Genomic DNA, 23,467 nt, shown 5'->3' with positions numbered 1-23,467 from the left:
CAACCCGGTTCTCTAGTTGGAGTCCACCGCTCCAAACCACCGCTCTTAACCACTGCACCAAGCAACCTCGAACAATTTGATACTGGTAAACAATAAGCAATCTCAACAAAATAAAATGCAGTTTAAAGCATACTCAAAAATAGAAGCCAAAACAAACAGACGTATATGAAATGATTTCCAAACGGGAGACCATGAGCCTTTTGATGGAGACATGTTCCTCAAAGGTCTACTGAATCTTAATAGTTTCAAAATCCGCGCGTCCGCTGAATCTACCTCTAATCCTTATGAGGGATTTACAGGGACCGTTGGGAACACGTCACACCTTTATGGATATCCATAGGGCAATGCAGAAGTTAGTCAGCAGCGACTCATTAAAACCATGTCTGTTATGTTCCATCAAAGGCAAACATAGAAATTACATAATTAAACCTCAGGACAAAACAGTGACTGTTATCAGCACATCATAATAGACCTACATTTATAATTGAAAGATTGCTCCTAACTATCGTAATAAATCGGTCTAATAAAACTAGGTACTCCAACTGTGACCAGAAAATACCTCAGGACGCATTCTCAGATTAAAGGGAGAAGCCAGCAGCATGGGCTGCCGTGGCCAGGTAATGCTTACTCAAAAGCCTTTTGGGGTGCTTCTGTTTTAATATGGGGATAGGGTAGGGGAGAAGATGGGAAGGGGTGTGTGTATTTGTGTGTGCCTTCAAGTCACAACTGACTTATGGTGACCCCGTAGGGTTTTCAAGGCCAGAGACGTTCGGAGGTGGTTTGCCATTGCCCGCCTCCATGCGGGCTGAGAGAGTTCGGAGAGAACCGTGACTGGGCCAAGGTCACCCAGCAGGCTTCATGGGGAGGAGCAGGGAATCGAACCCGGTTCTCCAGATCAGAGTCCACCATTCTTAACCACTGCACCATGCTCTCTCTGAAGATGGGAATACTTATTTATTTATCTAAAACCAGGCTTCTTAAACTTTTTTCCACTCGCGGCCTGTTTTTGCCCGGTAATTTTTTTTACGCAACCCCGGGTATATAGGTATATGAATTAATGGTTTTATTTGCGTTAAGCCACAGGCCATTACAAACAGATGTATAGGTATATAAAATAGATATACAAATCAAACATTTACTGATAATAAATCATAAAGAAATTTATACTGTTGCCAAATTTTTCATGACCCCCACATTCAGTTATTCAACCCCATATGGGATCGCGACCCATAGTTTAAGAAGCTTTGATCTAAAACATTTTTAATGCGACCATTCCACCCAGTCAGGGTCTACGGGGGTGGAGAACATTAAAATAAAACTTTAAACATGTCAACAATTAAAAAATACAATTAAAATAATAAAAGCGGTTAAAAACACACAAAGAAACAACATGGGAACGAGGGCCAATAGCCGTTATCGAGGGTAAGCCAGACGAAACGAAAAAGTCTTCACCTGTGGAAGACACTGATAGAGGGAGACAGACGAACCTCCCTGGGGAGAGAGTTCCAGAGTGGTTAATTCTTTAGGCGTAGCTTTGTTAGTCAGTTGTAGCAAATAAAACAGAAGTCCTGTGGGACCTTGTGAGTGCTAAGTGCTGTCAAGTTGCTTCCCACTCGTGGCGACCCTATGAATCAATGTCCTCCAAAACGTCCTATCCTTAACAGCCTTGCTCAGATCTTGAAAACTGAAGGCCGCGGCTTCCTTCATAGAGTCCATCCATCTCTTGTTGGGTCTTCCTCTTTTCCTCTTGGCATGATTGTCTTTTCCCTCGACTCTTGTCTTCTCATAATGTGACCAAAGTACGACAGCCTCAGTTTAGTCATTTTAGCTTCTCAGGTCAACTCAGGCTTGATTTGATCTAGAACCCACTGATTTGGTTTTTTGGCTGTCCACGGTATCCGTAACACTCTCCTCCAACACCCAACCGGGGGAGAAAAGGGGGTGTAAATGAAGTAAATAAATAAAACATGGCTCCTGTTGTGAATCACTGATGAGGGGGAAGTTTTTGATTTTCCTAAGTTTTAAATGCCCATCCACTTCTCTTTTTTAAAAAAGGGGCCACGTGTGTTTGTCTAATCTCCCAGGGGAGCAGAAACACAGCCTGCCAATCTCCCATATAGCTGTGCAAACTGGAAAAACAGGGACAGCTTTGTCAAAGTGTCCGACTTTGCAGCGGCTTGCGGGTGCCCGGGTTCTGCCAAAACAGCCGATGGCATCGGAAGCCGGTTGTGCTGGGTGGCGGCGAAGGGAAACGCCTCCCTGGGCCAGGCTTTTGATTGGAATCGCCTCCCGGAGGTGGAACCCGGCCAACTGTGGGAGTGTTCCTCTCTTCTGTTTCGGATTTTGTTCCCCCTTTTGTGCGTGTTTACTATGGCGGGATCTTTTTGGCAGGCCGCGCAGAGGGCCGTGGTAGGCAGCCAAGTTTTCTAAGCACCTATTATTATTTTTAAAACCCGGAAAACTTGGAGGGCCCCCGCTTTGGCATGAGATTGGGCCTGCGGGGGGGGGGGGCAGCCGAACAGGAGAGCCGAACAGCTCCAGACGTTGGGTTTATCTGGCTGCAGGAAGACCCGTCGGCTCGTTGGCAGAATCAGCTTTCACCCGCATCTCGGGAGCTTTCTCGTTCAAAGTAAGAAATGTTTTTTTTGGGGGGGGGGGAGTTTGACTAACAGCCTTTGTAAACTGCGTTCATGACAGGTCCTAAATACCGTTCCGAAGAGATCCGCAAAGCAGGATTTACGAAAAAACTTCGGTGCCATGCAGAACCGCCCGTACGTTGCTGAGGGTTCTGAGTCAGATGTGCAGGGTTCCCGGCGAACATGTTTTCTGGGCTTTGCTGCTGGTATTCCGGGCAGGCGCATGCTTTTGGAGCGTGATTGGCTCTCTCCTGGGCCTCCCACCTGGGGACGGGTTTGGGCACGGCAGGCGAGCTGTGTCGCGGGGTCGTTTGACCTCTGTTAATGATCTGGTGGTTGACCCTGCGGTAGGCTTCCCTGCAAACCCCAGCACAGTACTGGAAAGAAGAAAATCCTCGCTTGGCTTGCCAGCTCGGAATGACAGGCCAGAGTTTGGAAGTTTAGAGCTTTCTGGCTCTCTCCTTATTGGCCTGGATGCCCACTGTTTTGGGACCTTGACTGAAAGAAGAAGAAGAGTTGGTTTTTACACCCCACTTTTCTCTACCGAAAGGAGTCTCAGAGTGGCTTACAATCGCCTTCCCTTCCCACACACACCACAGGCACCTTGTGAGGTAGGTGAGGCCAAGAGAGTTCTGAGAGAACTGTGACTGGGCCGAGGTTCCTCAGCAGGCTGCATGTGGAGGAGTGGGGAATCTGATATGGTTCTCCAGATTATAGGCCGCCGTTCATGTGGAGGAGTGGGGAATCAAACCTAGATTAGTCCACCGCCCTTCAAATACTTAAAGACAGCAATTGTGTCCCCCCCTCTACCTCCTCTTCTCCAGACTGAACATTCTCAACTCCCACAGCCTTTCCTCGTAGGACTTAGTCTCCAGGGCCCTGATCATCCTTGTCACTCTCCTCTGCACCCGCTCGATTCTGTCCACATCCTTTTTGACGTGAGGCCTCCAGAACTGCATGCAATATTCCAGATGCGGCCTGACCAATGTAGTGTACAGTGGGACTGTGACATCTTGCAATTTGGATGTTATTCCTCTGTTGATGCACCCCAAGATTGTATTAGCCTTTTTTGTCGCTGTATCACACTAGCTGCTCATATTTAACTTATTACTTTCAATGATGTCACTATTATAATCTTATTAGTACCAATAATTATGGCTCACACCATATTAGTTTAATCTAATGCATTCTTATGTTATCATCACTGGCACATTATTAATAGTCATTATACAGTGTGCATTATTGTTAACTGATGTTATACTTCATGTAGTATTATGACTCAGGCATATGGTTGCCAACTGGAAATCATGGACGTGTGGGGAGGGGGGTTGGAGCCTGAGGAGGGAGGAGGCCGGGGGCCATTTAAGGCCACCAAAAATCATTTGGTCTGGCCCTTCATGGGTCCTGGCACATCTCTAGCTCAGAAGGATCTAAGACTTTTTTGTCGCTGCATCACACTGGCTGCTCATATTTAATTTACTGTCCACCCGTACCTCATAAGTAAGACCTGCCTTTCTCCCTGATTTTGTGTGTGTGTGTGGTTATTGATTACATATATTTGCTTCATTTATAGTCTCTGTTTTATGGAGACTCAGGGTGGATTACAAAATTTAAAACCAGTGCCATAAAAACAGAATAATACAATAAACCTGGTTGGCCGCTGTGTGAACAGACTGCTGGACTTGATGGGCCTTGGTCTGATCCAGCAGGGCTTTTCTTATGTTCTTAAACAATGCAGTGGGTTTCGGAGGGTAGCTGTGTCTGTCTGCGGTAGAAGAGCTCGATTCGAGTACAGAGGCACCTTCGAGGCCAACAGACTTTTGAGGTGTAAGCTTTCAAGAGTAGAAGATCCCTTTGTCAGGTACCAATGCGTGCCTGCTGTGGCCTACACTCTCAGACTTTTCAGCCATATGGATTCATCAGTCTTGAGACTGAGAAAGCAAAGAAGGAGGCAGTGAAAACTTTTCCAAGCTGACTTTTGTCGCGGGGGTGGCTTCCCATTCTGGGACTCGGGGAGGGGCCGTGGCTCAGTGGTAGAGCCTCTGCTTGGCATGCAGAAGGTCCCCGGCATCTCCAGTTGAAAGGGACTAGGAGGTGGCATGTAAGGCCTAGGGCTACCAACCTCCAGGTACTATTAAATACAAACTCGAGCTGCCACAATCGTAATTGGTAAGAAATATGCAGCCACGATGGCATAAGATTTAACAATTGTGCTAAAAAATAAAAAAGCAGCTACAAACAAAACGAATTGGCATCCAGCTATATTTCACATACAAGTCATTTTCTTACAACATATAAATTAAATGACAACGGTCCAAAAAAGAGGATTGAGACAACAGTCCAACCGTCGTCATTGAATTTATATGTTGTAAGAAAATGACTTGTATGTAAAATATAACTGGACGCCAAATCGTTTCGTTTGAAGATGCTTTTTTTGTTTTTTAGCACAATTGTTAAATCTTATGCCATAGCAGCTGCATATTTCTTACCAACCTCCAGGTACCTGCTGGAGATCTGCTATTACAACCAATCTGTAGCCGATAGAGATCAGTTCACCTGGAGAAAATGGCCGCTTTGGCCATTGGACTCTATGGCATTTAAATCCCTCCCCAAACCCCGCCCTCCTCAGGCTCCACCCCAAAAACCTCCTGCCGGTAGCGAAGAGGGACATGGCAACCCTCGAAAAACTTCTACCTGAGACCCTGGAGAGCCGCTGCCTGCCTGAGTAGACAGAAGTGACTTTGATGGACCAAGGGTCTGATTCAGTATAGGGTAACTTCATAGGGAGGGGCTGTGGTTCAGTGGTAGAGCCTCTGCTTGGCATGCAGAAGGTCCCAGGTTCAATCCCCGGCATCTCCAGGTAAAGGGACTAGGCAAGTAGGTGATGTGAAAGACCTCAGCCTGAGACCCCTGGAGAGCCACTGCCGGCCTGAGTAGACAATACGGACTTTGATGGACCAAGGGTCTGATTCAGTATAAGGCAGCTTCGTGTGTAGCAAAAAAAAACGTTGTCAGATAGCTGGGAGAGGTTGTGTCATTAGTGACCTTGACTTCTGCTGGGAGGGGTGCTATTTAGTTGTTGTTTTTTGCAGATAAGTTTGCTTTGTTGTTCCAGTTCTTTAAACCGGTTTTTTTTTTTTTTTAATAAAGTAACTTGTTTTCTCTGGTGTAAGCCTCCTTGAGTCCATCGATCTATTGGAGTGAAGCAGGGGATTCATCTTCTGGCTAAACCAAACCATTCGCAAACAGCATTGAATAAACAAAATCTAGCAAATCTTCTAGTCAATCATTTCCTAGCAGCCGTGGCGACTTGCTCCCCTCTCACCTGGAAACGGCGGAGGAAACTGGAGTCTCTTTTTCTCTCTTCCACAGGAGGCCCCCCCGACTCTCTTCCTGGCAGCCACCGAACCTGGAATGGGTAATGGACGGGCGGCGAAAGCAGGTTTAACGCGGGCAGAGGCCGAGCCCAGCCTCCATGGGCATGCTTTGCCGGAGGTGAGTGCGGGGGATCCGTGGGGGTGCACGGAAGGGCTTCCTCATTGGGGCGGGCCGAGCTGCCCGGTTGGTGTGGTGGTCCATGGATGGCTGCGGTCATGCTACAAAGCAAAACGAAGACCCCTGCCTGAGCCACGCAACAGCGATAGCTCTGTCCATCGGCTTGGCGAAGCTGTGCAATGCTCTGTGTGATCATTTCGGCTTTGTGCATTAGGATGAACCCTTATTGTGCAAAGCAATGCTCTGTGTGATTCTTTCCGCTTTGCATATTAGGAAGAATACTTATTTTGCAAAGCAGTGCTGTGTGTGATTCTTTCCTCTTTGTACATTGGGAAGAACTTTCCAACTGTTAGAGAGGTTCCTCAGTAGAGCAGGCTTCCTCGGGAGGTGGTGGGCTATCCGTCCTTGGAGGTTTTTAAGCAGAAGCTAGATGGCCATCCATCAGCAATGCTGGTTCTGTGACCTTAAGCAGATCATGAGAGGGAGGGCAGGATACGTTGCACCAGTGTTTGGCTCTTGTGGCCCTTTCTCGCATGGCCAGGGTAGTGCCGATCGCCACTTTGGGGTCAGGAAGCAATTTTCCTCAAGGCCATATTGGCCAGGGATCTTGGAGGTTGTTTTATTTTATTTTTTGCCATCTTCTGGGCATGGAGTAGGGGTTACTGGGGGTGTAGGGGGAAGGTAGTTGTGAATTTCCTACATTGTGCAGGGGGTTGGACTAGATGACCCTGGTGGTCCCTTCCAATTGTGAGTTACGAAGCACACCGGAAGCTGCCTTATGCATATTCGGATCCAGGCACTCTAGTTCAGGGTTGTCTGAGGGGTAGGGACCCTGGGTCAGAGACCGAGCATCCGCTTGGCATGCTGAAGGTCCAGGTTCAATCCACAGTGTCTGCAGTTAAAAGGGACCAACAGTGGGTGATGGGAAAGACCTCTGCCCTAGTCCCTGGAGAGCCATTGCCAGTCAGAGTAGACGACGCTGACCTTGATGGACCGATGATCTGGTTCAGTATAAGGCAGCTTCATGCTTCTGGTCTGCTGGGCAGCAAAAGGACTTTTACAGGACCTGAGATATTTTTTTGAAGCTAGAGATGCCAGGGTTTGAAGCTGGGATGTTCTGTGCGCACAACAGTCTAATCTGGGATATCCATGCTTTCTGATGTGGCGCGTCAAGGCCTGGGAGAAGAAGAGGTTCATTCTCCTCTGGTTGACAAACTTCTGGGAGCCAGCGTGGTGTAGTGGTTAAGAGCGGTGGTTGGAGCGGTAGACTCTGATCTGGAGAACCAGGTTTGATTCCCCCACTCCTCCACTTGAGCGGCGGAGGCTAATCTGGTGAACTGGATTTCCCACCCACCCCACTCCTACACATGAGGCCAGCTGGGTGACCTTGGGCTAGTCACAGCTCTCTCAGCCCCACCTACCTCACAAGGTGTCTGTTGTGGGGAGGGGAAGGTGATTGGAAGCCGGTTTGATTCTTCCTTAAGTGGTAGAGAAAGTCGGCATATAAAAACCAACTCTTCTTCTTCACCTTCTCCTTCTCCTCGTTCTCCTCCTTCTTCTTCTCTTCCTCCTCCTCCTCCTCCTCCTCTTCTTTCTTCTTCTTCTCCTTCTTCTTCTCCTTCTCCCCCTCCCTCTCCTCCCAGGCCCGATCGCCTGGAGCCAGTTTGTTGTTCCCCACAGGCGAATAGGGGGAAGAGACCGCATGGTTCTTCATGGTCCCTGATTTCTCTTTCCTAACGTACGGCAATCTCTCCTTCCAGGACAAGAGGAATGTGCTCAACTCCCTGCTGTCGGGAGCACTCGCTGGCGCAGTGGCCAAAACAGCCGTGGCTCCATTAGACAGGACGAAAATAATGTTCCAAGGTAATTCGTGGGGTGGGGAAGAGGTCCTTTGTCTGTCTTTGCCCCAGTGGCAAGTACGTTGATGATCTGTGTCATGGGTCCCCCAGCGTGGTGACCGTGGGCACTCTGGTGCCCGCCAACACCTTTTCTGGTGCCCGCCAAGTGTTTTTTAGGAAGTGAGCGGGGCCAGGTAGGGCTTTTGCCCAGCAAGACTCCTGAGTGATTATTGGAGATTTGATTGGCTGGGCAGATTTTTTAAAATGGTGACAGCTGCCACCACAGCACAAGGATTTTCACCAGGGGTGTCAAACATATGGCCCACGGGCCAGATTCGGCCCCTTGAGAGCTCTTATCCAGCCCTCAAGCCAGCCGAGGCAGCCACCTCCCCCAGTCCCAATCTGGGCTGGCGAGGCATGGCCCAGCCCGACCAAGTGACATTTATGTCATATCTGGCCATTGTAACAATTGAGTTCTACACCCCTGATCTACACTGTGTTACTGAAGTTAAACTGTGGCAATCATTTTGTGGCTGGCTCCGCCTCCTGCGGTGGCCATTTTGTTGCTGCGCCCGCACGTGCCGTGTCAGAATTCCAAATGTGCCCGCAGGCTCAAAATGGTTGGGGAACCCTGATCTACATGTTCTAACCTCCCCCACATGTTCTACATCAAGGAACAACGTATAAAGTTTCAACAGCTTTCCACTAGTTCCACCTCTGGAAACTCTCTGGGCAAGGAGGTTGGGTTCTTGCTACTGAAAACTGAGGTTCTTAGCATGCCGGATTCTATTACCTGGTACCTAAATCTACCCCCAGAATTGCTGCTACAGGGGAAAGGCTGTGGCTCAAAGGGAAAGCATCTGCTTGGCATGCAGGTCCCAGGTTCAATCCCTGGCATCTCCAGTTAAAGGGACTAGGCAGGCAGGTGATGTGAAAGACCCTTGCCTGAGACCCTGGAGAGAGCAGCTGCCAGTCTGAGTAGACAGTACTGACTTCGATGGACCAAGGGTCTGATTTAGTATAAGGCAGCTTCATGTGTTCATGTGTTCAAAACAAGGTTGGGAGGCCCGTCCAATATCTTTGGAAAATTCAATTCCAGGTGTTGGTTTTTGACTTTGAGGACTTATTTGGTCTTGGATCGGGGAAGTAGGGACATCTGCATCCTCTGTGGGTTTTCCCTAGGCTCAGCTTTCCCTGAGGTGTGCGGCCACAGAGGACAGGGCCCCCTCTGTTGTGGTACCTCTGCTACAGACCGCCCTGCTTTTCCTTGCCTGGTGCAAAATCTGGTAACCTTTCAGCACTGTGCCATAAATGCTTGTATTTTTAAACTGTGGCTTGCATTTTAAAAATTTTGCACTCCCCCCCCAAATTGTGGTTTTTAATTCTTTCTGTAGATAGATGATATACCTACTTTGCTGCTAGTATGTCCTGGAGCTTATACCTGTGTTTGGACCTTTGTAATAATTTGATGCAGCTGTTTGTATCCCTACTTTGCTGCTAGTATGTCTTGGAGCATATACCTCTGCTCGGACCTTTGTAAAGCTTAATGCATCTGTTAACGTTTTTCAGTTGGGGCGGCTTAGGAAGTTCTTCCACCGGCTCATGCTGCTACTTTGCTGCTAGTATGTCCTGGAGTTCTTACCTGTGTTTGGACCTTTGCAATAATTTGATGCAGCTTTTTGTACCCCTGCTGTGAGGGTCTCTGTCTTTGCCACTAGTATGTCTTGGAGCACATACCTCTGCTCGGACCTTTGTAAAGCTTGGGGCAGCTGTTAACGTTTTTCGGTTGGGGCGGTGTGGGAAGTTTTTCTGCCGGCTCATGCTGCTACTTGGGTTATTGTGTGAATCTGTTGCGCTCTGTGTTGCGTTCCCTTTTTTTGAAGCCGCCTCCAGCAAAATTCTCTTGGAGCGTGCACTATAGAAATACGTATAAAAACGCTTTCAGATTGCGCCACCCAACTGTCAAGGTGCCGTGTCGAAACTGGACCAGCCCAGAAGAATTCAGTAGAATATGGGGAGGGATTAGGGTGTAGCGTAATACTCTCCCCCCTTTTGAGAGCTGGGTGGGCTGGGTAGAGCAAGTCCTAAATCTTCCAACCTGGTTTATGGCCCAAATGGAAAAGGATAACCTACAAGAACCAATTCTTTCGTTCTGTTCCCTTGAGGAGGATTAAGGCTAAGATGACAATCTGCCCAGAAGCTGTAGGGCTTCCTTTTTATCTGCTTATCTTTGACTTGCAAGGGCTGGGAGGGGCAGGGCGAATTAGGATAGGGCGAGAGGGAGCGGCTTGGGAATGTCGAGAAGGGAGCAGGCAAGGTGCGGCCGAGGGAGCACTCAAGAAAGGGTTTCCTCAAAGTACTTACAGAAACACAGAGCTGGAAGGGACCTCCAGGGTCATCCAGGCCAACCCCCTGCCGAAGGCTGGAAATTCACAGCTACCTCCCCTCCCACTCCCCCAGTGACCCCTACTCCATGCCCAGAAGATGGCCAAAAAACAACCCCCTCCAGGTTCCTGGCCAATCTGGCCTGGAGGAAAACTGCTTCCTGACCCCAAAGTGGCGATTGGCATTTCCCTAGGCATGCAAGAAAGGGCCACGAGAGCCAAGCTCTGATGCAACCCTTCCTGCCCTCCCTCTCATGGTCTGCCTAAGTTCACAGAATCAGCCTTGCTGTCAGATGGCCATCTAGCCTCTGCTTTAAAAACCTCCAAAGGAGGAGAGCCCAGCACCTCCCGAGGAAGCCTGTTCCACTGAGGAACCACTCTGTCAGGAGGTTCTTCAGCCGAAAACTCACTCCCTGCACCCCTGCCCATGAACACACTTCCGCCCACATCAGGAAATCAGTTTTGGTCATCCAAAGGTGTATAGGCAATTGCTAAGGTTGCCAGCTCTGGGTTGGGAAATACCTAGAAATTTTGGGGATGGAATCTGGGGAGGGCGGGGTTTGGTGAGGGACCTCAGCAGGGTACAATGCCCTGGAGTCCCACCCTCCAAAGTAGCCATTTTCTCCAGGGGAATGGATCTCGATCACCTGGAGGTCAGTTAGAATAGCAGGAGATCTCCAGGTGCCACCTGGAAATTGGCGACCTTAGCCATCGCTTATATTTAAAATATTGACTTCCCGCTTTTTGATGGATCCACAAGTTGAGCATAGCCCTTAAACAAAAACAGGAAAACACAAAGCAAGACCTGGGGAGGGGGGTCGTAAAAACATAAGGAAAGCCCTGCTGGATCAGACCAAGGTTCATCTAGTCCAGCAGTCTGGTCACACACTGTGGGTGACCAGTTTAAGAATGAAAGGGAAAGAGCTGCAAATATCACAGTGGCAACAAAATCCAATTGGAAAAAAAAGAATCAAGGAATGGAAACCAAGACTTTTCAAATCACTTGGAGCCATTGTTCGCGTTAAACCCTGGTTTGACTGCCCTGAAGTTCCTGAGGCAGAGAGCTGAAAAACCAGGCAAAACTGAACCAATGAACACCATTTAATTGGCGTCTTAAAACTACAAAACAGAAGCCAGAAAGCCAGCAGCGATTTTTCAAAATAATATTTGGCAGAAGTTTCTTTTTTTTAGTGAGATAACGCCAGTCTAATTAGACAGAAAATCAAAACTGGCGAGTTGAGGCAAAATTGACAGTTACCACAGCAGATTCATATAACTGCAGAAAAGCAGTAAATGTTATACATAAACGTGCAGCTTTTCTGTGTTTCTGTGTGTGAGGGAAAAAAGTATTTGATCCCCTGCTGAATTTGCCCGTTTGCCCTCTGACGAAGAAATGACCAGTCCATAATTTTAATGGTAGGTCTATTGTAGCTGTGAGAGACAGAATAACAACAGGAAAAACCCCAGAAACCCAGAAGACAAAAGTCAGAGATTGATGTGCATTATAACGAGTGAAATAAGTATTTGATCCCCTATCAACGAACCAGATGTCAGGCTACCTGTATGTAACGAGCTGAGATTAGAAGCACCTGCTGTAAGGGAGAGGTCTTACCTGTAATCCCAGCTTGTTACAGTACCTGTACAAAAGACACCTGTCGACAGAAGCAGTCAATCCATCAGATTCCAAACTAGCTACCATGACCAAGACCAAAGAGCTGTCCAAGGATGTCAGGGACAAGATTGTAGATCTGCACAAGGCTAGACTGGGCTACAAGACTATTGCCAAGCAGCTTGGTGAGAAGGTGACAACAGTTGGTGCAATAATTCGCAAATGGAAGAAACACAAAATAACTGTCAACCTCCCTTGGTCTGGGGCTCCATGCAAGATCTCATCTCGTGGAGTTGCAATGATCATGAGAACGGTGATGAAGCAGCCCAGAACTACGCGGGGGGAACTTGTCAATGATCTCAGGGCAGCTGGGACCATAGTCACCATGAAAACAGTTGGTAACACACTATGCCGTGAAGGACTGAGATCTTGCAGAGCCCGCAAGGTCCCCTTGCTCAAGACAGCACATGTACAGGCCCGTCTGCAGTTTGCCAATGCATATCTGAATGACCCAGAGGAGAACTGGGTGAAAGTGTTGTGGTCAGGTGAGACCAAAATTGAGCTCTTTGGCATCAACTCAACTCACCGTGTTTGGAGGAGGAGGAATGCTGCCTATGACCCCAAGAACACCATCCCTACCGTCAAACATGGAGGGGGACATATTATGCTTTGGGGGTGTTTTTCTGCTAAGGGGACAGGACACCTTCACTGCGTCGAAGGGACGATGGACGGGACCATGTATCGTCAAATCTTGGGTGACCACCTCCTTCCCTCAGCCAGGGCATTGAAAATGGGTCGAGGATGGGTATTCCAGCATGACAATGACCCAAAACACATGGCCAAGGCAACAAAGGAGTGGCTCAAGAAGAAGCACATTAAGGTCCTGGAGTGGCCTAGCCAGTCTCCAGACCTTAATCCCATCGAAAATCTGTGGAGGGAGCTGAAGGTTCGAGTAGCTACACATCAGCCTCGAAATCTTACTGACTTGGAGAGGATCTGCAAAGAGGAGTGGGACAAAATACCTCCTGAGATGTGTGCAAACCTGGTGGCCACCTACAAGAAACGTCTGACCTCTGTAATTGCCAACAAGGGTTTTGCCACCAAGTACTAAGTCATCTTTTGCAAAGGGATCAAATACTTATTTCACTCATTATAGTGCATATCAATCTCTGACTTTTGTCTTCTGGGTTTCTGGGGTTTTTCCTGTTGTTATTCTGTCTCTCACAGCTACAATAGACCTACCATTAAAATTATGGACTGGTCATTTCTTCGTCAGAGGGCAAACGGGCAAATTCAGCAGGGGATATACACGCGCACACGCATATACACAGTGAGGGAAAAAAGTATTTGATCCCCTGCTGAATTTGCCCGTTTGCCCTCTGACGAAGAAATGACCAGTCCATAATTTTAATGGTAGGTCTATTGTAGGTGTGAGAGACAGAATAACAACAGGAAAACCCCCAGAAACCCCAGAAATACCCCGCTTTTCTCTACCTTTAAGGAGACTCAGACTGGCTTGTAATCGCCTTCCCTTCCCCTCCCCACAACAGACACCTTGTGAGGTAGGTGGGGCTGAGAGAGTTCAGAGCGAACTGTGACTAGCCCAAGGTCACCCAGCTGGCTTCATGTGGAGGAGTGGGGAAACCAAGCCGGTTCACCAGATTAGAGTCCACCACTCTTAATCACTGCACCACACTGGCTGTGTACTGGACTACAGGTTCGAATCCCCACCCTGCTGCAGAAGCTTGCTGGGTGTCCTTATGCTCCCTCTTTCCTCATCTGCTTAACAGGGTGGTTGTTTTGAGGATAAAATGGAGCAGGGGAAAAGAACGTAAGCTGCTGTGGGTTCCCATTAGGGAGAAAAGTAGGGTATGAATATATTGAAATAAATGGCTTGGTAGCAGTAAAACCAAATGAGGATGAGAACCAGCTAACATGCATTAGCTGTTATAATCCTAGAAAGTAGAAAGGTTTTCGCCTGGCACCTAAAAAAATGAGCTGGTGGAAATACAGTAATGCAAAAGGCATTCCATAGAAGAGGTGCCACCCCCAAGAAAGCCCTATCCCTGCCTAGTTTGGCCCTGCGGCTCACCTCCATGGCTTCCTCTTGCCTTCCTCAGTTAAAACGCTTAGGGCTATTTAGCTTGGAAAGAAGGCGGCTAAGGGGAGACATGATAGAGTTCTTTAAAATTATGCATGGTTTGGAGAGAGTGGACAGGGAGCAGCTTTTCTCCCTCTCTCATAAGACCAGAACGCGGTGTCATCTGCTGAAGCTGGAGGAGGAGAGATTCAAAATTGATAAAAGGAAGTATTTCTTCACACAATGCATAGTTAAATTGTGTAACTCCCTGCCCCAGGATGGGGTGATTGCTGCCAACTTGGAAGGCTTTAAGAGGGGAGTGGACATGTTCATGGAGGAGAGGGGTATTCATGGCCACTAGTTAAAATGGAGACTAGTCATGATGCATGCCTATTCTCTCCAGGATCAGAGGAGCATGCTTGCTCTATTAGGTGCTGTGGAACACAGGCAGGATGGTGCTGCTGCAGTCGTTTTGTTTGTGGGCTTCCTAGAGGCACCTGGTTGGCCGCTGGGTGAACAGACTGCTGGACTTTGTGGGCCTCGGTCTGACCCAGCAGGGCTTTACTTATGTTCTTATGTTCCTATGTTCTCTTTTCTCTTTCAGTGTCGTCGACGAGGTTTTCCGCCAAGGTAAGAGGAAAGGTCATTCTCCTTGCTTGGTGCAATCGCACAGCCGGGTGGAAGTCCCTCTTTGGGCGGGGGTAGGGTCGCCACCCCTGGCCTGTTAAATTCTTGGGAGATTTGAGGATGGTGCCAGTGAAGGAGGAAATTCGGGGAGGGGTTTCACCTGGAATCTATGGAGTCCATAGAGTCTGTGCTCCGAAGTTTCCACATCCTCCAGGGGATACTGATCCCTGTAGTTGGGATACGTTGTAATTCCAGGAGGTCTCCAGGCCCCGCTTGGAGATCGGCAACCCTTGCATGGGCTGGGGGCAAATTCAGCACCTTCATTTTTCTTAGAAGTGGTGGGCGAGAAGGGATCGCTCATGTCGGATGACCCACGCTCTCTTCTATAGCCTGGAAATCCCTCGCATCAGGGGTGTCAAACATAAGGCCTGAGGGCCACATCTGGCCCCTTGAAAGCTCTCATCTGGCCCACAAGCCAGCCGAGGCAGCCACCCCCCCCCCCGATCTGGGCTGGGGAGGCATGGCCCGGCCCAACCAAATGACATTTATGTCGTATCCAGCCCTCGTAACAATTGAGTTCGACGCCCCTGCCTTATATGTTTTCTTCCTCTGAGGATTCAATTTGCACAGGCCTTGGCTTTGAGGCTTCTCCTCCCCTACTGGGTAAGGACTCACATGGGGGTGAGGCCTTGCCCCATGCCGAGTGGTCGAGGCACCCACAACCCATACCCTAAGGATGAAACTCGTCGGCTTCACATGAAGCCTGGGCTGGGAGGTCAACCAGGCGAAAGCCGCGTCTTGTCTCCGGGAGAGGGGTGTGGGCCAGGGGAGAGGGAAGATGTGCTCCTTCAGAAGGGCCAGGTATCCCCTCGGGTCAGGAGGCCGTGCGGAGCATGCAATGCCTTATTTGAAGGGAAGAAGAAGAGTTGGTGTTTTATATGCCTACTTTCTCTACCACTTAAGGCAGAATCAAACCAGCTTATCGCCTTCTCTTCTCCACAACAGACACCCTGTGAGGTAGGTTAGGCCGAGAGCACGTGACTTGCCCAAGGTCACCCAGCTGGCTTCATGTAGAGGAGTGGAGAAACCCACCCGGTTCACCAGATTAGCATCGGCCACTCATGTGGAGGAGTGGGGAATCGAACCCGGTTCTCCAGATCAGAGTCCACCGCTCTTAACCACTGCACCAGAGATGGGGAAAAGGGTTGACTCAGCACCCTGACTACGGTTGCCAGGTCCCTCCTGGCAACCTGCAGGAGCTTCTGGGAGGGGCCCTCAGCAATCCGTGTTCCAGCATGATGCTGTCCCTTCCAGCGCGACACGGAAGGGCCGGCATCGCACCAGAGGGACACTCTAGCACTTACCCCAAAACTCTGTGGTTTCTGTGAAGTTTTGGGGAGAGTAATAGAGCGATACTGGTGCTTCCATGCCACACCTGAAGTGAAATCATTGGATGGGGACATGGATCGCTCCCCGCCTCTCGGCTGTCCTGCTTCCGCCTGTCGAACAGCTGAGTGTTGGCTGGAAGAGACAGGGAGCACCAGGAGATTGCCCGCCATTAGCGGGCACCTGGGAACCCTCCTCCAGACTGAGTGGAGACGGAAGGGTGGGGTGACTCTCGAACCTGAGAGGTAGGGTTTCCAGCCTCCAGGGTACTAGCTGGAGATCTCCCGCTATGACAACTGATCTCCAGCCGACAGAGATCAGTCCCCCTGGAGAAAATGGCTGCTTTGGCAATTGGACTCTATGATATTGAAGTCCCTCCCCTCCCCAAACCCCGCCCTTCTCAGGCTCTGCCCCCCAAAACCTTCCACTGGTGGCGAAGAGGGACCTGGAAACCCTACTGAGAGGGGATATATGGCTGAAAGGAAGAGGGCGGGCATGGCAGTTGGAGCATCCTCCCATGCTCTCCCAGGGTATCCCTCGGTAACGTTCTGCCCCTCAAGGCTGCACCTCTCTCTTCCCCTCTGCCCAGGAAGCGTACCGGCTGATCTACCGCACCTACCTCAATGAGGGCTTCTTCAGCCTGTGGCGCGGGAACTCCGCCACCATGGTCCGGGTGATCCCCTACGCCGCCATCCAGTTCTGCGCGCACGAGGAGTACAAGCAGCTCTTGGGCAGCTACTACGGCTTCCAGGGAAAGTAAGGCTGCAGGGGTGCGGGACCTCAGGAGGGAGGGCCGGTGCTGGACAGGTGTGGGGAGGAGGATTGCGGATTGAGAAAGGGCCACAGAGAGCCTTAATCTAGGAGCCATCTTGGATCACTCTGGCGTATCTTCTACTTTGGACAGGCAGTTTCCTGGCCGCCTGGTTCCCCTAGCCCTTGTTCATTCAGAGGCAGCCTTCGAACCCTATCTAAAAGCAGACAGCCGAGCCGGCAGGCAGAGGCAGAAGGGAGTACCTGTCTTTGGGGCAACAGGGAACATAAAAATATAAGAAAGGCCCTGCTGGATCAGACCAAGGTCCATCAAGTCCAGCAGTCTGTTCACACAGCAGCCAACCATGGGCCTCTAGAAAGCCCACAAACAAGACGACTGCAGCAGCACTATCCTGCCTGTGTTCCACAGCACCTCATATAAAGGGCATGCTCCTCTGATCCTGAAGAGAATAGGGATGCATCATGACTTTTATCCATTTTGACTAGTAGCCATGGATAGCTCTCTCCTCCATAAACATGTCCACTCCCCTCTTTAACCCTTCCAAGTTGGCAGCCATCAGCACAACCTGGGGCAGGGAGTTCCACAATTTGACAACGTGTTGTGTGAAGAATAACTCCTTCACTGCCTGCCTCATGTTGTACCCATCGTCCTGACTCTCCAGGAGATGGGCTGGCAAAGTTCCAGGAGCAGCCCCAGGCAGGGAAGCTTTGTAAAGGGCTCTTCAACCCAGCAGGTCTTAAGAGGGCCTTCCCTAGTTCATCAGTCATTTGTGTCCCAGAAACGTGGCTCTGTTTTATGATTAAGCTTCCTTGGGAAAGGTTTGTGCGCCCCACAGGCGACAGGAAGCGTGGCAATTCGTGGGCCCGGGATCTGGCAAGTTGGGGCTGTGGTAGCTGCCTTGAGAGCCCTCTTCATCTTCCAGGTCATGACTCCAACCGGGGAGAGGTGTACGTTGTGCTGTTCAGTGGTTGCAGCCGGTTACCCAATCATTCCCTTGTTGCCAAGATCCAGTGGTAGCTGAAGGCAGGCAGCGCACACCAGCTGGGCCGTGGGTGGGCAGCCGCGCCCATGCCATGGCACGGCGGTGCTTCTCCCCGTGCCTGCACTCCCCATGCCTGCCTCCTTCTCCTTGCGCCTGGGGCAAGTGCCCCCGCCAGATTCCCCCCCCCAAGATCCGGCCCTAGTTGTGTTTTTGTCAGAGGACATACTGGCAGCCTTGCAGGGACGTTGTTCTTACCTCCGGCCGTCAAACCTCCTGGGCTTCCCTGCAGGAAAAGGTTGAGGAGCTGGAAGGAGCTCTCCCTTCATTTTTTTATTCCTCCTTTTGTTTCAGGGTCTTGATGCCATTGCCACGGTTCCTTGCCGGCTCCCTCGCGGGCATAACGGCGGCCATGTTGACGTACCCTCTGGACTTGGTCCGTGCGCGGATGGCTGTGACACCCAAGGAGATGTGAGTGAAACCTCAAGCCGCCTTGCACGGAGTCTGTCCAGCCCGATGTTGCTGCCTACTGGCAGGCAGCTGGTCTTTGCTAGAGGAAGGTTCAGGAGCGGGAGATTCCAGGGTAGGGTTGCCAGGTCCCTCTTCAACACCGGCGGGAGGTTTTTGGGGTGGAGCCTGAGGAGGGGCGGGGTTTGGGGAGGGTCTTCAATGCCATAGAGTCCAGTCGCCAAAGCGGCCATTTTCTCCAGGGGAACTGATCTCTATTGGCTGGAGATCAGTTGTAATAGCAGGAGATCTCCAGCTACTACCTGGAGGTTGGGGGGGAGAAAAACGGCATCTCTGTACTCGTACCAAAAGGTTTAGAAAAACAGTACAGGAAACTGTATATACACAAAGTGCAAATATTTATAAGCTACTGAGGTGAAACATAGACCATATACGTGACATATATACAACACAATTATATACAATATGTACAGTTCACACAAAAAATGTAGAGAAATTTCCAAAGGTCTCAACTGAGTACCAAAAATATATAGAGGAAGTTCCAAAGGTCTCAACTGAGTACCAATTGAATGCTAATATTGTAATCCTTGTGTAAAGTTCATATAGAGCCACAATCATCGATGGATACGGCCGTTTCAGATCCACAGCAGTGAAAATCTTTCTTCAGTCCTTAATACAAAAGTGCTGTTACATATTCATCATTCCTTCCCACACAGGGTAAGTATAAGCAATTACAATCAGACAATCACTGCTGTGGATCTGAAACGGCCGTATCCATCGATGATTGTGGCTCTATATGAACTTTACACAAGGATTACAATATTAGCATTCATTTGGTACTCAGTTGAGACCTTTGGAACTTCCTCTATATATTTTTGGTACTCAGTTGAGACCTTTGGAAATTTCTCTACATTTTTTGTGTGAACTGTACATATTGTATATAATTGTGTTGTATATATGTCACGTATATGGTCTATGTTTCACCTCAGTAGCTTATAAATATTTGCACTTTGTGTATATACAGTTTCCTGTACTACCTGGAGGTTGGCAACCCTATTCCCGGGGGACCTTCTGTATGCCGAACAGTTTCTCTTCTGTTTAAAACATGGGTTGCGTTGTGGAGTGCCAACGGGGCAGGGGGAGAGCGCCTCCCCAGAATCCTCTGCAGTGTCCAGAAGCAGAAGAAGAGGAGTTGGTTTTTATATGCCGACTTTCTCTACCACTTAAGGGAGACTCAAACAGGCTTACAGTCACCTTCCCTTCCCACAGACACCCTGTGAGGTAGGTGGGGCTGAGAGAGCTCTAAGAGAACTATAACTTGCCCAAGGTTGCCCAGCTGGCTTCATGTGTACGAGCAGGGAAACCAACCTGGTTCACCAGATTAGCCTCTGCCGCTCATGTGGAGGAGTGGGGAATCAAACCTGGTTCTCCAGATCAGAATCCATCGCTCCAAACCATCGCTTTTAACCTTTACAACACGCTGATAAAATACGGTTCGAGCCCGCACTGCAGGGTTGGCCGGGGCTTCTTTGAGAGGCACGGAGCTTGTCTTCTCTTCCCCCAAAGCACAGACCCGATGCTGGGGCTGTGGCCAGTCCTTAAAAATAGCCCAGCTCCCTCCTGCTGCCAAGCTGAGCAGCGAGACCAAAAATAGTTACCAGTGGAGGAAAACTTGACACTTGATCCTCAGCTGAGGCTGTCGGAGGTGTCTCCCGCCTGACCTCCCCTCCCCCCGCCACGAGGTTGGAAAACTGAAATATCCGGATCCTCGGTGAGCGGCATCTCCTGTTCATCATCTGAAAAGGGGAGCATTCGTCATTGGTCCTGTCCCCAAGGATGGATGCTCTCCTTGCTTAGGAGCAAGAAGGGCCTAGAAAAAGACGGTGCTGCCCAAACGGGCTGAACCAGATGGGTCTTTGAAGAAGAAGAAGAGTTGGTTTTTATACCCTGCTTTTCTCTACCTTTAAGGAGTCTCAAAGCGGTTTACAATCACCTTCCCTTTCCCCCTCCCCACAACAGACACCCTGTGAGGTAAGGCGGGGCTGAGAGAGTTTGGTGAGAACTGTGACTGGCCGAAGGTCACCCAGAAGGCTTCATGTGGAGGAGTGAGAAAACCATCCCAGTTCTCCAGATCAGAGTCCGCCGCTCATGTGGACAGGTGGGGAATCAGACCTGGTTCACCAGATTAGAGTCCGCCGCTCATGTGAAGGAGTGGGGACCCCTCAAAAAAAATGCTGGTGGACCCGCCCAGCCTACTTCTTGCACAGAAATGCACTGTCACAGTTTTTAGGGGAGGTGCTGTGACTCAGTTTGTAGAGCATCTGTTTGGCATGCAGAAGGTCCCAGGTTCAATCTCCGGCATCTCCAGGTATAGGCAAGTAGGTGATGTGAAAGACCCCAGCCTGAGACCCTGGAGAGCTGCTGCCGGTCTGAGTAGACAATACTGATTGGAGAAAGGGCCGTAGCTCAGTGGTAGAGCATCTGCTTGGTATGCAGAAGGTCCCAGGTTCAATCCCCAGCATCTCCAGTTAAAGGGGCCGGGCAAGTAGCTTATGTGAAATACCGACTTGGATGGACCAAGGGTCTGATCCAGTATAAGGCAGCTTCATCTGCTTCATGTTTCTCGTCAGGTACGGCAACATCATCCACGTCTTCATCCGGATATCCCGAGAGGAAGGGCTGAAGACGCTGTACAGGGGCTTCGCGCCGACCATCTTGGGGGTCATCCCATATGCCGGGCTGAGCTTCTTCACGTACGAGACACTGAAGAAAGTGCACGCGGGTAAGCGTGGTGGGGGGCGGGTGGGCGTCTCCGCAGAGCCCAGAGGAACAGGTTGCTAACCAGGGGATCCTGGGGTCCCCTCGGCGAGAAAATCAGCCACGTGGGGCCAGTCTGTCCGAGAGAAGGTCAGCCTTCCCCCCCAAGTGGGAAAAGAATCTCAGGTTCAGTCTCTGAGGCTTCTGCATTGCATTGTTATCCTGATCGCCTTTCGGTTTTTGAACCCAAGAAGACTTCTCCCACCGAGGCACTGACCGCACGTAGCTGCTTAGCCTCAGCTAAGTTGTATCATTTACCTTCTACGCACTCCTTTGGGACCCTTCTCCACAGAGAGAGCTAGCAAGGTGTAGTGGTTTGGAGCAGTGGAGTCTAATCTGGAGAACCAGGTTCAATTCCCCACTCCTCCACATGAGCAGCGGACTCTAATCTGGTGAACCAGGTTGGTTTCCCCACTCCTCCACATGAAGCCAGCTGGGTGACCTTGGGGTAGTCTCGGCTCTCTTAGCGCCCTCTCAGTATCACCTACTGCACAAGGTGTCTGTTGTGGGGAGAGGAAGGGAAGGAGAGAGGAAGGTGTCTGTTGTGGGGAGAGGAAGGGAAGGAGAGAGGAAGGGAAGCTCTCCTTCCCTGGAGGTTTTTAAGCAGAGGCTAGATGGCCATCTGTCAGCAATGCTGATTCTGTGAATTTGGGCGTTCATGGGGGGGCATCTTGGCCACCTTCTGGCCATTGGGAGTGTGTGGGGGAGGTAGTTGTGAGTTTCCTGCATTGTGCAAGGGTTGAACTAGATGACCCTGGTGGTCCCTTCCAGCTGTATGATTCTATGAGATTGCAAACTGACTTGATTCTCCTTAAAAGGTAGAGAAAATCGGCATATAAAAACCAACTCTTCTTCTACTACTACTACTTCTACTACTACCACTATTTCTTCTTCTTCTATTACTACTACTTCTTCATCTTCTACTACTACTTCTTCTTCTACTACTATTTCTTCTTCTACTACTTCTAGTACTTCTTCTGGCCATTGTGTGGACAGACTGCTGGACTTGATGGACCTTGGTCTGATCCAGCAGGGCCTCTCTTACGTTCGTAAGACATCTCTTTTCTCTCCCCTCTCTGTGTCCCCCCTCCAGATCACAGTGGGAGATCACAGCCTTACCCTGTGGAGCGGCTGGTTTTCGGGGCCTGCGCCGGCCTGATCGGGCAGTCGGCCTCCTACCCGCTGGACGTGGTGCGCCGGCGGATGCAGACGGCGGGCGTGACGGGGCACACTTACACGTCCATTGTCCGCACCATGACCGAGATCGTCCGGGAGGAGGGACTCGTCCGAGGCTTGTACAAAGGCCTCAGCATGAACTGGGTCAAGGGGCCCATCGCCGTGGGGATCAGCTTCACAACCTTCGACCTCACGCAGATCCTCCTCCGCCGGTGGCAAGGCAGCAGCGTGAACGGGGAGAGGTAGTGGCCGGCTTTGCTGGCGTTACTTGCGGATGGGAGAGCAATAACCGCTGGCAAAGAGAATCTTCCCTTTATATTCCCCCCCTCCCCAAAAAATACACACCCAGACAGCATTCTGAACGACCTAGAAGATTGATCTCGGTGAGACCCGCACTTCTGTGGCTGGCGGTTCCTCGTTTCTGTGCAACGGGTTAGCAAAGGAACACCTTCGTGGCTCTCGGCAGGAAGTAGCAAAGATTATATCCCCCTTCTGGCGAAGAAAGACTTGCCTTTCCAGGCGCTCTCAAAAATCCGAAGGCAGTAGCTGTAACTTTCTAGCCCCTTCTCGATAATGTCGCAGTGCTTTCCAACCACGCCTTGCCAAATGCGGGTCGCTTGCCCGCGGTTCCATTTCACGCCTCTCTGTTTGGTTGTTTGGACTTCTCCAGAATTTGAGATGTGTATGGGTTTGCCTCTTGTGTGTTTCGGTTCTTTTATTCTTTTATTATCTTCTAAAGCAATCAGTTCTGTTTCCAAAGCCGGAGGATTAACTGGATGGAAGGCTGTAACAATTCTGGGTTGTGCACAACCACCCTTCACCTCCTGGGAGGGGTGCCAATGGCGGAATGTTTCCGCTGGCCAGAGAGGAGAAGAGGGATGCCAAATCTTGACTTTCTGTCCTCCCGATCCGGGAGCTCCTGGTTTTGAAGCTGTGAAATCAGCAGTGTTTACGTTTTTCAGAGCAGATTTTTAAAATAGAATTTTTTTGGAACAGTGTTTGAAATGTAGGGTGCTGTCGGGTGAGCTTTCTCAGCATTTGGTGTTAAGGAGAACTCCCGCCCACTTGGAAAGGGGAGCTCCTTTGTTTTATTTTCCGGCCTCAGTATTATCACTGCTGTGTTTAAGCTACCGAGGAGGGAAATGCAGTTTCTCAGTGGCAGGGCCTTAAGCGCCCGGGTTCAAATGGGTTTCCGTTCCA

At 50.0% G+C, this 23,467-nt stretch overlaps 1 protein-coding gene across 1 annotated transcript; it reads left to right on the top strand.

Moving 5' to 3' along the window:
• Positions 1-2,690: 2,690 nt before the first annotated feature.
• SLC25A42 (solute carrier family 25 member 42) lies at positions 2,691-22,513 on the top strand. Its single transcript, XM_056843963.1, has 8 exons — positions 2,691-2,771; positions 6,009-6,131; positions 7,892-7,994; positions 14,647-14,672; positions 16,645-16,811; positions 18,161-18,277; positions 20,905-21,056; positions 22,185-22,513. Exons 1-8 carry the CDS (start codon positions 2,691-2,693, stop codon positions 22,511-22,513), a joined length of 1,098 nt encoding a protein of 365 aa, XP_056699941.1.
• The last annotated feature ends 954 nt before the right edge of the window (positions 22,514-23,467 follow it).

The sequence above is a fragment of the Euleptes europaea genome, chromosome 2 (genome assembly GCF_029931775.1).
Source record: "Euleptes europaea isolate rEulEur1 chromosome 2, rEulEur1.hap1, whole genome shotgun sequence".
Taxonomy (NCBI): domain Eukaryota; kingdom Metazoa; phylum Chordata; class Lepidosauria; order Squamata; family Sphaerodactylidae; genus Euleptes; species Euleptes europaea.
Note: the sequence above shows the minus strand (reverse complement) of the source record. Positions and strands in the feature narration are given on the sequence as shown.

Coding starts and splice junctions, on each gene's coding strand:
- SLC25A42 (XM_056843963.1), top strand. CDS start 2,691: ATGACAGGTCCTAAATACCGTTCCGAAGAGATCCGCAAAGCAGGATTT. Junction 6,132..7,891: donor ATGGGCATGCTTTGCCGGAG/GTGAGTGCGGGG, acceptor CTCTCCTTCCAG/GACAAGAGGAATGTGCTCAA. Junction 16,812..18,160: donor TACTACGGCTTCCAGGGAAA/GTAAGGCTGCAG, acceptor CTTTTGTTTCAG/GGTCTTGATGCCATTGCCAC.